This window comes from Antedon bifida, chromosome 2 (assembly GCF_963402885.1).
Source record: "Antedon bifida chromosome 2, ecAntBifi1.1, whole genome shotgun sequence".
Taxonomy (NCBI): Eukaryota; Metazoa; Echinodermata; class Crinoidea; order Comatulida; family Antedonidae; genus Antedon; species Antedon bifida.
Genome location: NC_136227.1, coordinates 32,503,698 through 32,519,465, shown reverse-complemented (window position 1 = coordinate 32,519,465; position 15,768 = coordinate 32,503,698). Strand labels below are relative to the sequence as shown.

General features: G+C 33.9%; 2 protein-coding genes and 1 pseudogene across 5 annotated transcripts in view; 2 read left to right on the top strand and 1 right to left on the bottom strand.

Moving 5' to 3' along the window:
* Positions 1 to 15,768, top strand: part of LOC144834715 (argininosuccinate lyase-like) — a 43,081-nt gene that overhangs the window by 108 nt on the left and 27,205 nt on the right. The window contains exons 2-3 of one of the 3 annotated variants that reach the window (XM_078689614.1): positions 9,756 to 9,866; positions 10,013 to 10,276. The exons of 1 other annotated variant lie outside the window; for it this stretch is intronic. The gene's annotated coding sequence lies outside the window, so the exon portion shown is untranslated. Of the gene's footprint in view, positions 1 to 9,708; positions 9,867 to 10,012; positions 10,277 to 15,768 lie in introns of those variants that run through there. One more of the 3 variants, XM_078689615.1, reaches the window with a different exon arrangement.
* On the bottom strand, positions 1,980 to 5,743 carry LOC144834577 (uncharacterized). The gene is made up of 4 exons (XM_078689429.1): positions 5,215 to 5,743; positions 4,756 to 5,124; positions 3,277 to 3,313; positions 1,980 to 2,853 (listed from the first exon to the last, which is right to left on the bottom strand). Exons 1-4 carry the CDS (start codon positions 5,741 to 5,743, stop codon positions 1,980 to 1,982), a joined length of 1,809 nt encoding a protein of 602 aa, XP_078545555.1.
* LOC144834575 (52 kDa repressor of the inhibitor of the protein kinase-like) lies at positions 6,173 to 13,578 on the top strand (annotated as a pseudogene). The gene is made up of 3 exons (XR_013610986.1): positions 6,173 to 6,425; positions 9,756 to 9,866; positions 10,013 to 13,578. The product of XR_013610986.1 is annotated as a 52 kDa repressor of the inhibitor of the protein kinase-like (transcript).

The following is a 15,768-nucleotide window of genomic DNA, read 5'->3' as shown; positions in this document are numbered from 1 at the left end:
GTGAATCACTTTTCATAATTGAATCATAAAAATGTTTAGCCCTACTTCTACTAGCCTAGCCTTACTTAAAGAAAAAGGCCTAGCTAGAAAAGCTAGGCCTAGGCTATTAGGCCTTGTACTACCTGAATAGTGCTACCTAACTAACTAACTAGCTAGCTAGGCCTAGCTAGGGCTACCTAGTAGGAATTCCTAAATATCAAACTAGAGCAGAGGCCTAGATCCTCTCCCGGTCAGTCATCAGATGATCGGGATCCTACTAGGCCTAGCTAGGCCTATATACTGAAACTAAGCAATCGATCCGAAAGCACTGTTTAAAGTTAAAAAGAGTGCAATGGTGTATATTCAGAAAATTGTCCAACCAGTAGGCATCAACGCGGTATAGATTCTCGCTGCCTGACATCATCCCCTCCTACAAAAAATTCCTACATCTGTGCCAGAATACAGCGTTACAAGGTAAGATCGATTTATAAGTAGGATAAAATTAGATAAAGATTGATTTAAAAACATGCGTTATGCTTCAGTTGGGTCCTAAAACACCACCACTACTTTTCATCTACTGATGTAAAATGAAACACCTTGTCTTTTTTATCTATTTATATCAAATCCATTAAAGGGAAGCAAGTAATTGACTAGTAAATTATACTGGAGTTTGTAAATCAAAAGAAAGTTTCTTGTTCTGTGGACCCAAGTTTAAAAGTCACATTTAGAATCCTAGAATATCTGGTAATAAATGTCTCTGTTTGGCATTAAAAGAACATAACATAATTTATTGGCTTTTTAATTGCAATTTGATTTTGTTTTCAAAAAATAATAAATTAATAACTCTCATATAATTTACCCTTTCAGTTAACAGGTGTTAAGACATTAACTATTACAATTCACAATAAATCTACTATTATTTAATAAACAAATAGGATATCGTTGGTACTGTAATAAGATTATGCTGATGCCATAATGTAGGTGGAGTTAAGAGAAAAGTGACACTAAAACTAGGACCTCTTCTAGTAGTGTACAGGAGAATATTTGCACTATATTACTGCTAATGCTATAGAACACAAAACGGCATCTGACAATAAATGAATGAATTAATTAAATATGTGTAAAGGCAAAATGCACTTTTGCCTGTCATACATGAAGCAACAAAAATATAAACTTCAATAGAAAATGTTCTTCTTTGTTTAAAATTTAGATGTACAGTACTGGATTTTGCTCCAGGTCAGAGGTCAAAGACAATCATTACCCAGCATTCGATGGATGACTCTCGAGAATAACATTTTAATGCAATTCAATAAAACATTAAGAAAACATACTTTTTCTTACTCATATTTATTACATTTAACTGAATAAGGATATTTTGATATGATATCAACTTTACATAATTCACTTCCACTTCAAAGCAAAAAAAAAAAGAACAAATGAAAAAAAATGTAAATAATCACATAAAGTACAGTATCATCAGCATCATGTACATTCTGCACCATTTTAGCAAAATTACAGTTTCATCTATTCAAAAATGTACATTTGCCAGTTAAGTGAAAATTAAATTTTATTTGACTATATTCAAAATTATTTGAAAACTGTTTTTTTATATATTTATTCTTATAGCGCATTTACTTATTGGAATATAAATAAAATGTTTTACTACAAAATACAATATTGTTTTGTAAAAAAAAACTATTAAAAAAAAAATTAGTTTACAAAGTAATTTTTAGGTCATTTGCATTTAAAGCAAAATGATATGTTATTACATTATACTTTGTTACTTCATTAAATTTTAGACATATTGTTAATGAGTTTATTACAGTTTGTCTGAATATCTGCATGATAATACTTTACGCTGCATAAAGCAAAAAGCCTGAGAATGAGCAGATATTACAGATATTACAGTATTACATAACATTTAAAGCATTGTGATATATTATTACAGTATACTTTGTTACTTCATTCAATTTTATACATTTCTAAATCATTATATTACTTTATTTTGCATAAAGCAAAAAGCCTGTGAATGAGCACTGGCCCCAGCTGTTACTATAGTAATAGTTATTGTTTGTATCATATGGCTGAGTCCATACTTCATCACCTGATACTAGATCTAGAACCACCATTGTGCTTGCAGAATCAGAAAAATCACCCTGTGTACCTGTTACTATTTGAAGACTCCCATTTTTCATGATTTTCGTTGAAACTGATTGACTATTGCCATGACTCTTCCTTGATGTCACCTGGAATACATAAACACCTGGAATTGCACAGACAAACTTGCCTGTATTTTTGTTGTAATGATTTCCAACATTTGTAATTATTGTGTCATACTTCATTGGACTAACGGCAAGACGACCTGGGAGTGATGTAAAAATTGCTGTAAAAGCAGATTTCTTCTGACTAGCCTTTTCACCTTTGTCTCCTTTTACACCATTTTCACCTGGTAGTCCAATGAGGCCTTGAGGTCCTTTTGGTCCTAATTTACCAGGAATCCCATCAAATCCTTTGCTGCCATCATCTCCTTTCATTCCTTGTTCTCCTTTCATTCCTTGTTTTCCATTCATTCCTTGTTCTCCATTCATTCCCTGTTCTCCTTTTATTCCATGTTCTCCATTAACTCCTTGTTCTCCATTCATTCCATGTTCTCCATTAATTCCTCTTTCTCCTTTTATTCCATTCATTCCTTGTGGCCCTGACACACCTGGATTACCATGATTTCCTGGAATGCCAGGAATCCCAGGTGTACAACAGCTATTACAAGCTTCAGTATCTGTTTGTGCTGCTGATTTCGCGATGTGAATGACAACAAGTTGTACAGCAATTGTGAACAACATGTTTGGAAATCTGAAATTCAATAAAATTATAATCCTAAATCAGAAACAAAGATCCTGGTTTTTAAATCATGTCATGAATATTCTAGACATATATGCACAACAAATTTTTGTATAGGGCTTCTTCACACGAGTTTATCAATTTTAGATAGGCCAATGAGATAAGGGAAAGTATTACATTTGAATGTGTTTATAAATATACTACTGTAAACAAAAAAGAGTAATTTTATGCTCTAAATACAAGTTAAATTTTAAATTCCAAAACTTCTCTACTTCAAAACATTCAGTAGTTGAAATAACAAATGTTTGTTGCACCCGAAATATATATTGTTGTTGCTTGCTACAGTACTATGACAATTTGAATCAGAGCTCGCATAGTAATATTTGATATTTAATAAAACTAGAAGTTTATCAGAACTAATCACAACTCTAAGACATATTTATTATAAAATAAACTTACCCAGAATGCATGATAGTTTGTAGAATATCTTGTATTGCTGTTGATTAGTAAAACTAGATGTTTCTCTTTCATCTACTGATGTAAAATGAAACACCTTGTCTTTTTTCTCTATTTATATCAAATCCATTATGTCAAAATGGAAGCAAATAAATGACTAGTAAATTATACTGGAGTTTGTAAATCAAAAGAAAGTTTCTTGTTTTGTGGACCCAAGTTTAAAAGTCACATTTAGTAGCTATTTTGTATAAATAAATTTATGGAAGATTCGCAGAATATCTGGTAATAATTGTCTGTATGTTTGACATTAAAAGTACATAACATAATTCGTTGGTATTTTAATTGCAATTTCATTTAAAGATGTTTTGGTTTTTAAAAATCTTTTGAACTTTCTCATATAATTTAACTTTTCAATTGACATGTTTTAAGTCATTAAATATGACAATTCACAATAAATCTACTTTTATTTAATAAACAAACTCAGAAAGGAAAACAAGTAGAGTAGTTTAAATCTGTTGTACTGTAGTGTTCTCTCCTGACTCATAAATATTAAGGCAAGACCAGCACATGAAATCTATCCCAGCATGTAATTAAAGACTATTAAACATAATGTTTTTAATGCAGTTGAATTAAACATTGAGAAAATACTTTTTCTGTAATACTTAGTAGTTTTTTATTTATTACATTTAACTGTATAAAGAGACATTTTAATTGATATTAAACTTTACATAATTCACTTCAAAGCAAAAAAGAAGCAAAAAGGAAAATAATTTTGAATCACATAAAGTGGGATCGTTAACATCATTTGTATCGGCTCATTTTGGCTAGGCCATGTAAAGTACAATAACTGTATGCTTTAAAATCACATTAATTTTTAACAATTATTTTAAAATATGCCTGATAAAAACTTCTATTTAGAAATGTACATTTGCAAGTAAATTAAAAATTACATTGAATTTGACCATTAAAAAGTTAAAAATGTTTAAACTGAAAATACAATTACAGTTAATAGTAAAAATACTTTATTAGAAATATAATTATTGAATAATTCTTGTACTGTTTACAGTCCCATTAAATTATAAGAATATACAAATATTTCAACTGAAAGCATATGATGATAAATATAAAAGAAACCAAAGTAAAATATTGTTTGATTGATAGAACTTTAAACCTATAAAAGTGTATTTATAGTATAGTAGCTTACTGAATTATTTTGCTTAATTTTATTTACAATTATTAAAAGTAAACTGAATTAGTTTTTAAAAAATAATACATTATATAAGATATTACAGCATTACATAGCATTTAAAGCATTGTGATATAATATTACAGTATACTTTGTTACTTCATTCAATTTGAGATATTTTGTTTATTACAGTTTGTCTGATTATCAGCATATATTACTTTATGCTGCATAAAGCAAAAAGCCTGAGAATGAGCAATGTCCATAGCTAGAACTATAGTAATAGTTAGAGGTTGTACTAGTTGGCTCAGTCCATACTTCATCACCTGATACTAGATCAAGTACCACCATTGTGCTTGCTGAAGTATAATTATTTCCATCTGAACTTGTTGTTATTTGACCACTTTCATTTTTCATGATTCTTGTTGAAACTGCTTGACCATTGGTACCATCCTTCCTTGATGTCGTCTGGAATACATAAACACCTGGAATTACACAGACAAACTTGCCTGTTTCTTTGTTGTAATTATTTCCAACATTTGTAATTATTGTGTCATACTTCATTGGGCTAACGGCATGACGACCTGGGGATGATGTAAAAATTGCTGTAAAGGCAGATTTCTTCTGACTAGCTTGTTCACCTTTTTCTCCTTTTATACCATTTGCACCTGGTAGTCCAATGAGGCCTTGATTTCCTTTTTGCCCTCTTATCCCATCTAAGCCATTCCTTCCATTATCTCCTTTTATACCATTTGTACCTGGTAGCCCAATGATGCCTTCAGGTCCTTTTGCTCCTAATTTACCAGGAATTCCATCTAATCCTTTGCTTCCATCATCTCCTTTAATTCCTTGTTCTCCTTTTATTCCCTGTTCTCCTTTTATTCCTTGTTCTCCTTTCATTCCTTCTTCTCCTTTTGTACCATTTGTACCTGGTAGCCCAATGATGCCTTGTGATCCCATTGGTCCTAATTTACCAGGAATCCCATCTAATCCTTTGCTTCCATCATCTCCTTTCATTCCTTGTTCTCCTTTTATTCCTTGTTCTCCAATCATTCCTTGTTCTCCTTTCATTCCTTCTTCTCCTTTTGTACCATTTGTACCTGGTAGCCCAATGATGCCTTGTGATCCCATTGGTCCTAATTTACCAGGAATCCCATCTAATCCTTTGCTTCCATCATCTCCTTTCATTCCTTGTTCTCCTTTCATTCCTTGTTCTCCATTCATTCCTTGTTCTCCTTTCAATCCATATTTTCCATTCATTCCTTGTTCTCCTTTCACTCCATTCATTCCTTGTGGCCCTGACACACCTGGATTACCATGATTTCCTGGAATGCCAGGAATCCCAGGTGTACAACAGCTATTACAAGCTTCAGCATCTGTTTGTGCTGCTGATTTCACTGGGGCGGATCCAGAGGGGGGGTCCACGGGGTCCGGACCCCCCCTAAATTTTAAGGGTGCCCTTTTTTTAGAGGTTCAATATTTTATTCGTGTGACATATTTGTGTGTATATAAATATGCACAGAGTAGGCTACACTAACCCCAAAAATAAAAACAGAAATTTATCACAATGCGTGCGATGTTAAGTTACGGCGGCCGATCAAAGAGCATCGTGAGAGGTGGTGACGCGTGATGATCTCTACTTAAACTTCTAAAAATAGATCGTTTCACATACTACAGATGGCGCATGTAAACTTTTTTCGCGCTATTTTCAAGAAGATGCCTCGTAAGGAGAGAGGGAGAAAGCGCAAACAGCAAGATTTGGCAGAACAAGCCAAACATTGTGTCAAATTAAGTGGCTGGTTGTTACATACTAGTAATAAGGATGATCAGCTAGATACCTCTGGACCACCTATTTTTTTACCCGCCGCCGCTAAAGTCTGTAATAATGATCAGCAAGGCTTAGATACCTCAAGCTCTGGACCACCTACTTTTTTACCCGCCGCCGCCGACGAGGTCTGTCTCTTCCCAGGTTGGTGACTTTAACATATGTACTTTAAATATTAATCCAGTATCGCAAAGATATAATGATTGCCTTATAAGAAATGGTTTTAGTAATGTTATTAAGGATATAACTAGAATAGGAAAAGAAAAAAGCTCATGTTTGGACCACATTGTTACTAATGTACAAAATAATGTGAAGCAATCTGGAGTAATTAACATTGGCCTTAGTGACCATTTTCTTATTTATTGCACTAGAAAAATACCTAAGTCTCATGTTCATAAAAATGAACACAACTCCGCAAAATTACGATCTTTAAAAAACTATAATGTAAATAACTATCTTGAAACACTTAACGATATCGATTGGTCTGTTGTCACTAATAATGTCGATGTAAATATCGCGTGGTTAACTCTTAAAGATATCATCATTAAGGTGATCGACTCAATAGCGCCAATAAAAAAAGTTAGACTTAAACAAAACATAGCACCCTGGTTTACCTCCGAAATTGCCGATGAAATCAAAGTAAGAGACACACTTTTAAAACAATTCAAGAAAGATAAATCTAATCTAGATATATACAAATATTATTGTGCCTCTAGGAACAAAGCTCAGCGGCTGATCAAAAAAGCTAAATCTAATTATTTTCTCAATAAGATTGATGAAAATAAAGACAACCCTAGAAAATTATGGAAAACCCTCAAACAGCTCGGATACGAGAAGAAATGTAAAACAAACACTAAAATCGTTCTCGATGACAATGGTAAACAAACTTTCTGTCCAAAAGGCGTTGCCTCTCGTTTTAATGAGTTTTTCACGAATGTTGCGTCAACACTCGTCAAAAAACTCCCAAAATGCATAGGTCTTTTCACCATGTCCACTAACGATCTTCTTAAATACTACGTTAAATTAAAAGGAAAAATGTTTAAGCTAGAGCCTGTTACCATAGAATTTGTTAAAACTCAACTCGAAAGCCTAAATGTAAACAAAAGCGTCGGTCTAGATAATATTCCCTCAAGATTCTTACGTGACGGTGCGATAATCTTGGCTGAACCGATAGCTCATATCATTAACCTTTCGTTTAAAACTAATTGTTTTCCTCATGATCTTAAAATTGCTAAAGTTACCCCTCTATTTAAGAAAAATACTAGAACAAATGTTGAGAATTATCGGCCGATTAGTATTCTGCCTACGGTATCTAAGATTCTTGAAAAATCTGTAGCTATACAAGTTGAAAGGTATCTTTCCAAAAATAATATACTTTATGCCTATCAATCCGGTTTTCGGCAGGCCCATTCAACTGAAAGCAACCTCATAAATCTCATCGACGGTTTAAAAAACAATAAGTCCAAAGGCCTTCTTACTGGAATGGTTCTAATTGACTTACAAAAAGCTTTCGATACCGTCGATCATGTGATTTTAATTAACAAGCTAAAATGCATGGGTTTTAAGTGTACTGACTGGTTTCAATCTTATCTCGCTAACCGCACACAAGTTGTCAGTGTGAATGGTACCTGCTCTGAACCTCTTATAGTTACTCATGGTGTACCGCAAGGTAGCATCTTGGGCCCTATTCTTTTTCTATGTTATTTAAATGATATTGCTTCTTGTATTGATTCTGATGTTCAATTATTGCTTTATGCTGATGATTCTACGATTCTGTATTCTCATCACGATGCCACCAAAATCGCTCATAAATTAAGTACTGTCCTAACTAAGTGCCAGGACTGGTTAACTGAAAACAAATTATCTTTACATGTTGGCAAAACCGAAAGTATTATCTTTGGTAGCAGAGCGAAGCTTAACAAAGTAAAAGAGTTTTCTGTAGAATTAATGGGCCGTAGAATCAAAAGTACTAAGCAAGTTAAATATTTAGGTATTGATTTAGACCAATATGTATCATGTGATATCATTGCAACTAGTGTTATCAGTAAAGTTAAGTCAAGGTTGAAGTTTTTACATAGGCAAAGTTCGTGCTTGAATAAAAAATGTCGTAAACTATTAAGCACTGCTTTAATACAATGTACATTTGACTATTCTGCCTCGGCATGGTACGGCGGTGTCAATAAGAATCTTAAACATAAATTACAAACTGCCCAAAACAAGATGGCACGTTTCATTTTAAATGTTGGTCCGAGGTCTCACATAGGTGCCAAAGAGCTTTCCGATCTTGGGTTTCTTAATGTCAGCCTCAGAAATAAGTTTTTAAGATTAAATTATGTTCACAAAATTCGTTATAACTTTAATACGCCTTCTTTCCTTAAGGATAACTTTTTGTTAATTTCTGATCATCACAACCATTTCACCAGGGGTACAACATTTAATTTTGTCACTCCTAAGGCTACTGGCGTTAATGATACGACTTTTTATTTCTTAGGTATCCGTGACTGGAACAGGCTCCCCAATTCACTCAAATCAATACAAAATAATGCAACCTTCAAAATAAAACTTAAAGAATATTTTAATAATGAACAGCTTGGTATTTCAGTTTAATTAAGCTATTTTTAATATTGTTTTTTTGATGTTTTCTTGTCTTGTATGTATTTTCTTGTTTTTTCATTTTTACTGAGTCATACTTAACGATAATTGTACTAGGCCCAACCACTCACTTTTCAGTCATTACGGATTGGACCCCATTGGAAATAAGTTTACTTTTTTGTCGACTTAATGGGTTATCCAGGTATTCTTTTTATACATTGTATATTTTAACTTTTATGTATGAATATCAAATAAAATCAATCAATCAATCAGGTTAGTACACTGTACCTACAATTCAGTATTAACTAAGTTAGTCTATATTATTAGCCTAATGATCATAATACAGTAAGTGTATATTTAGGTCTAGGCTTAGGGTAGTATTTCCTAGTTAAATTACCTTGCATACATTTTAGTAAATCTATTCTTAATCTTAACAGCGCAGGGACTCCATTTTCATTACCACGATTAAACGGCGCGCACGTTACTATGCGCGTAATGCCGCCATTCGCGCGGTGTTGTTACACATTATTAATAAACACTTTTTAGTTTTATTCTGAAAATAAATTAATCATGAAAATATTTTTTTTAGTGAATATTTATTTACCTATAATATAAGATCAAGTATTTTTTATTTCCATTTCACTCAACCACAAACATGTGAATAATGAATGTGGTTGTTAAAACTAAAAAGATTGTTATTAATATTATCGTCCTACTAGCTAGATAGAGGCCTATAATATACTATCTATAGGCCTAGCTAGTAGTAGTAGTATAGCTTTTTTGTTTACTACGAAACCCTCGAACGGCTCCATTGGCATTATCTACCTTATTTTTAAGTTGTAGTTAGCCTCTTATGACCTCAAAATGTTTTTTCTACACCAGGTGTTGATGAGGATGGTAACCTATCCGATCCAGAAACGGCCGTCAATGATGACATTGATGTAGACATTCAACTTCCTGTGGATTTAGAGATGCCCATTGAGCAAGAAGGAGGTAAATAATAATTCGTCACGACTGTCCATGTTCATGATGCAGACAGTATCACGCGTTAGTGAAGAATGTATGTATCCTAAACAACTATAAAATTAAAAATTTACAAAACGGACATATTTTCAATTAATGTTCTGATTATTTTGCAGTTATTTGCAAGGATGTTGGGGACATTGTTAACAAGCTTATTGATATATCAACTCTAACACCATCAGAAAAGCTTAAATACATCGACAACCACTTTGTACCCGATTCAAACTATAAGCATTTTTTAAAACAAATAGTAATGCAGGGTGAAGGTCGATCAAAGACACTAACTTTTCAGTATTCGTGGTTAGATCAATATAAGTGGTTAGTGTACAGCCCATCAGATCATGGTGGATACTGCAAGTATTGTGTGATGTTCCCTCCAGGTAAGACTAATTTATCCAATGCAGTATTAGTTGGGAGACCATTTAAAATTCTTAAGCACGCCAAAGGTAAAGATGGAGTACTTGATTGCCACACTAATTTCCTGTATCATAAAACTGCTGTAGACAAATACAAGCAGCTTAGTATGTCTTTCCTGCATCCTGAACATCATGTTGATGTTCTGCTAAGTGACGCTAGCAAACAAATCTACAAGGACAACATCCATATTCTCCAAAGTATCATCGAGGCAGTACTGCTATGTGGCAAGCAGAATATTGCCCTTCGTGGCCATCGAGATGATAGTACAAGCAGCTGTAGCAACACTGGGAACTTTCTGGCCATATTAAAGTTATTAAGTGGTAGAGATCCAATATTGAGGAAACACCTGGAATCTAGTAATAAAAATAGCACTTACACTTCGAAAACCATACAAAATGAATTGATAGGTATAATTGGTGAATTTGTTAGGAATAAGATAACAATTGATTTGTCTGATCAAAAGTATTCGAAGTACTACACTATTATAGCCGATGAGGTTACTGATACTACCACCAACAAAGAGGTATTATCAATTTGTTTACGGTTCTTAACCGGTGATGAGCAGGTGGAAATTGCAGAACATTTTGTCGACTTTGTCAACTTAAACCGCACCACAGGCAAGGCGATTGCTGATGCCATCATGAAATCGTTGAGTGACAATGGATTCAACTACCAAAATCTCAGAGGTCAGGCATACGATGGGGCTTCGGCTATGTCATCTGCTGTAAGAGGTGTGAATGGTAGAATAAGAGAGGTAGTACCATTAGCACTATACTCCCACTGTAAAAGTCACATTCTGAATTTGAGTATCGCATCATCCTGTAAGCTACAAGAAATTAGAAATATGATTGGTTCAATCAATGAAGTATTTTTGTTTTTTTCAAACTCGCCAAAACGTCAAGCAATGTTTGAAAGCGTTTTAGAACATTCTGATTATGATGGGAAAAAAAAGAAAATTAAGGGTTTGTGTAAAACACGTTGGGTGGAGCGTCATGATTGTTATGAAACGTTTCATGAGTTGTTTGCACACATAGTTACCACACTTGAAGTTATACTTCGGCCTAATGATTTCCCCGACATAATTGGTAATGAAGATTGGTCATGGGATCCCGACACCAGGACGAAAGCACAGGGACTATATTCAACACTACAGTCTTTTGAGTTTTTAATGTCATTTTTTGGACAAAGCAGTGCTTGTTTCCAATTAGACCGATTGCTGTCAAGTTACAACGCAGTAATTTGGACTCTTTCGAAGCCTACCATAAGATTGACACAGTAATTAGTCAGTTACAAGAGATAAGACGTGATATTGATAATCATTTTTCTGCTTGGTTTTCTGATGCATCACAACTTACTGTAAGTGTTGGTGGCGTAGTATCCAAACCAAGAACCAACAGGCGACAATTGCACAGAAGCAATGTGCCAGCAGATACCATTGAAGAGTATTTCCGGAAAAACCTGGCTATACCATTCATAGATCACTTGCTCAATGAAATGGAGACAAGATTCAATGCTCAGTCTAGAGTTATCGCTTCACTGTTTGAAATAATTCCCGAATTAATCATCAAGAGCGTCAACGTTGCACCCGTCTGTGAAAAATTGTTATTTTGGAAGAGCGACTTGCCATCTCCTTTGTCATTATGTAATGAATTAAGGTACTGGAGAGCCCATTGGGTAACCGTGAAGAGAGAAGAACATCCACAAAATTTACTTGAATGTCTAAGAAATTGTGACAAGGATATTTATCCCAATATTTATGAGCTCCTCTGTATAGGTTGTGTCTCACCAGTTGGTAGTGCAGAAGCGGAACGCTCCTTCTCAGGGTTAAGACGAGTGAAGAGCTACCTCCGTAATAGGATGACGGTAGAGAGACTGACCGGATTATCACTAATGATGATACATCATGATGTTGATGTTGATGTAAATGTAATTTCAGACATTTTTATTCGTAGAAACAATAGGAGATTGTTCAAACGGAGCATTCTCAACATGTTGTAAATACTTTAAGATACTAGATAATAATGTTAAATGTTCGTGGTGGTGAGCCAGAATAACAGTATTCTGGAGTGAGGGTATGGGTTACCTCTACCTCTCTAGGCCCCCCAGACGCACACTGGGTTAACAAATGTATTGTAAATAATGTTAAATGTTCGTGGTGGTGAGCCAGAATAATAGTATTCTGGAGTGAGGGTATGGGTTACCTCTACCTCTCTAGGCCCCCCAGACGCACACTGGGTTAACAAATGTATTGTAAATAATGTTAAATGTTCGTGGTGGTGAGCCAGAATAAAAGTATTCTGGAGTGAGGGTATGGGTTACCTCTACCTCTCTAGGCCCCCCAGACGCACACTGGGTTAACAAATGTATTGTAAATAATGTTAAATGTTCGTGGTGGTGAGCCAGAATAAAAGTATTCTGGAGTGAGGGTATGGGTTACCTCTACCTCTCTAGGCCCCCCAGACGCACACTGGGTTAACAAATGTATTGTAAATAATGTTAAATGTTCGTGGTGGTGAGCCAGAATAAAAGTATTCTGGAGTGAGGGTATGGGTTACCTCTACCTCTCTAGGCCCCCCAGACGCACACTGGGTTAACAAATGTATTGTAAATAATGTTAAATGTTCGTGGTGGTGAGCCAGAATAAAAGTATTCTGGAGTGAGGGTATGGGTTACCTCTACCTCTCTAGGCCCCCCAGACGCACACTGGGTTAACAAATGTATTGTAAATAATGTTAAATGTTCGTGGTGGTGAGCCAGAATAATAGTATTCTGGAGTGAGGGTATGGGTTACCTCTACCTCTCTAGGCCCCCCAGACGCACACTGGGTTAACAAATGTATTGTAAATAATGTTAAATGTTCGTGGTGGTGAGCCAGAATAACAGTATTCTGGAGTGAGGGTATGGGTTACCTCTACCTCTCTAGGCCCCCCAGACGCACACTGGGTTAACAAATGTATTGTAAATAATGTTAAATGTTCGTGGTGGTGAGCCAGAATAAAAGTATTCTGGAGTGATGGTATGGGTTACCTCTACCTCTCTAGGCCCCCCAGACGCACACTGGGTTAACAAATGTATTGTAAATAATGTTAAATGTTCGTGGTGGTGAGCCAGAATAATAGTATTCTGGAGTGAGGGTATGGGTTACCTCTACCTCTCTAGGCCCCCCAGACGCACACTGGGTTAACAAATGTATTGTAAATAATGTTAAATGTTCGTGGTGGTAATACACTACTTGAAAACTTATAAAGTTTTACCATATATTTTACGATGGGTATTGTCTAAATTCTTGATTTTGTGTTGATCAATAGAAACGGAAAAACTGCTAATTTTTAAATCAAATAAATTCAGTAATCAACATGAAAACAATGTCGAATGATAAAAGATTACATGCATCATCAATTGATAATAATAATGAATTATTATCATTTTATGACCGAATCGGAAGTACGTTCATCTGGGACTTCCCCCGACCTTTGCATTGAACGCAACAAAAAAAGATGTATCTATTGTTAGTCGCCGCGTGCTAGGCTTAGGCTATGCTCACTTTGCTGTTTGCTAGCTAGCGCGCTAATAAAGTGTCATTTCCGGCGAACTAGAAAGGTGCCATTTATCATGGATTTTGCGTGCGAGAGTACCATTTCCGGCCATCTAAGTGTGTCCTGTAACAAAATTCGCTTCGCCACAACCCCCACCATGGGGGGGCTGTGGCTCAAATACTCAATATCTGATGTGCCCTTTTATCGGCGGACCCCCCCTCTCAAAAATTTCTGGATCCGCCCCAGTTTCACGATGTGAATGACAAGAAGTTTTACAGCAATTCTGAACAACATGTTTGGACATCTGAAATCCAATCAAATTATAATCCTTAAAAATCAGAAATAAAGATCCTGGTTTTTAAATCATGAATATTCTAGACATATATGCACAACAACTTTTTGTATAGAGCTTCACAGGAGTTTATCATTTTTAGATAGGCCATTTAGATAGGGGAAAGTGTCACATTGAAATGTGCTTAAAAATATGCTACTGTAAAAGAAAAAAAAAGTAATTTTATGTTCTAAATACAAATTACAAAATTTAAATTCCAAGTCATCTCTACTTCAAAGCATTCAGTAGTTGAAATAACCTTTGCTACAATACTGTACAATTTTTATACAAAAAAAATGAAATAGCATCCAACACATGTATTGTTGCTTGCTACAGTACAGTGACAATTTGAATCAGAGCTCATAGTAATATTTGATATTTAATAAAACTAGAAGTTTATCAGAACTATTCACAACTCTAAGAAATATTTATTATCAAATAAACTTACCCAGAATGCATGATAGTTTGTAGAATATCTTGTATTGCTGTTGATCAGTAAAACTAGATGTTTCTCTTTCATCTACAGATGTAAAATGAAACACCTTGTCTTTTTTCTCTATTTATATCAAATCCATTATGTCAAAATGGAAGCAAATAAATGACTAGTAAATTATGCTGGAGTTTGTAAATCAAAAGAAAGTTTCTTGTTCCTTTGACCCAAGTTTAAAAGTCACATTTAGTAGCTGTTTTGTATAAATAAATTTAGAGAAGAATCACAGAATATCTGGTAATAAATGTCTCTGTTTGACATTAAAAGAACATAACATAATTCATTGGATTTTTAATTGCAATGATTCAAAGATGTTTTGTTTTCAAAAAATCTTTTGAACTTTCCCATATAATTTACCTTTCAAAATGACAGGTTTTAAGACATTAAATATGACAATTCACAATAAATCTACTATTATTTAATAAACAAACTCAGAAATGAAAACAAGTAGAGTAGTTTAAATCTGTTGTACTGTAGTGTTCTCTCCTGACTCATAAATATTAAGGCAAGACCAGCACATGAAATCTATCCCAGCATGTAATTAAAGACTATTAAACATAATGTTTTTAATGCAGTTGAATTAAACATTGAGAAAATACTTTTTCTTACTCATTAGTTTTTTATTCATTACATTTAACTGTATAAAGACTTTTAATTGATATAGACTTTACATAATTTACTTCAAATCATTTTGGCTAAGCCATGTAAAGTACACTACCTTTATGCTCTAAAATCACATGTTTGTACTGTATACTGCATTAAATTCTAAAAATATGTTTTGTTTTCAACAAACATATATGATCATAAATAAAAAAATAAACCAATGTGCAATATTGTTTGATTAAATAAAATTTAAAACTTAAAATTTGAAAGTGGTATAATAATAATAATAATAATATCCTGGATTTATATAGCGTCTAATGTAATGAAACCTCTAAGCGCTGAATTATTTTACTTATTTTTATTTACAATTATTAAAAGTAAATTGGATCTGTGTTTTCAAATTAATACATTATATAAGATATTACAATTTTACATAGCATTTAAATCATCGTGATATAATATTTCAGTATACTTTGTTACTTCATTCAATTTTAG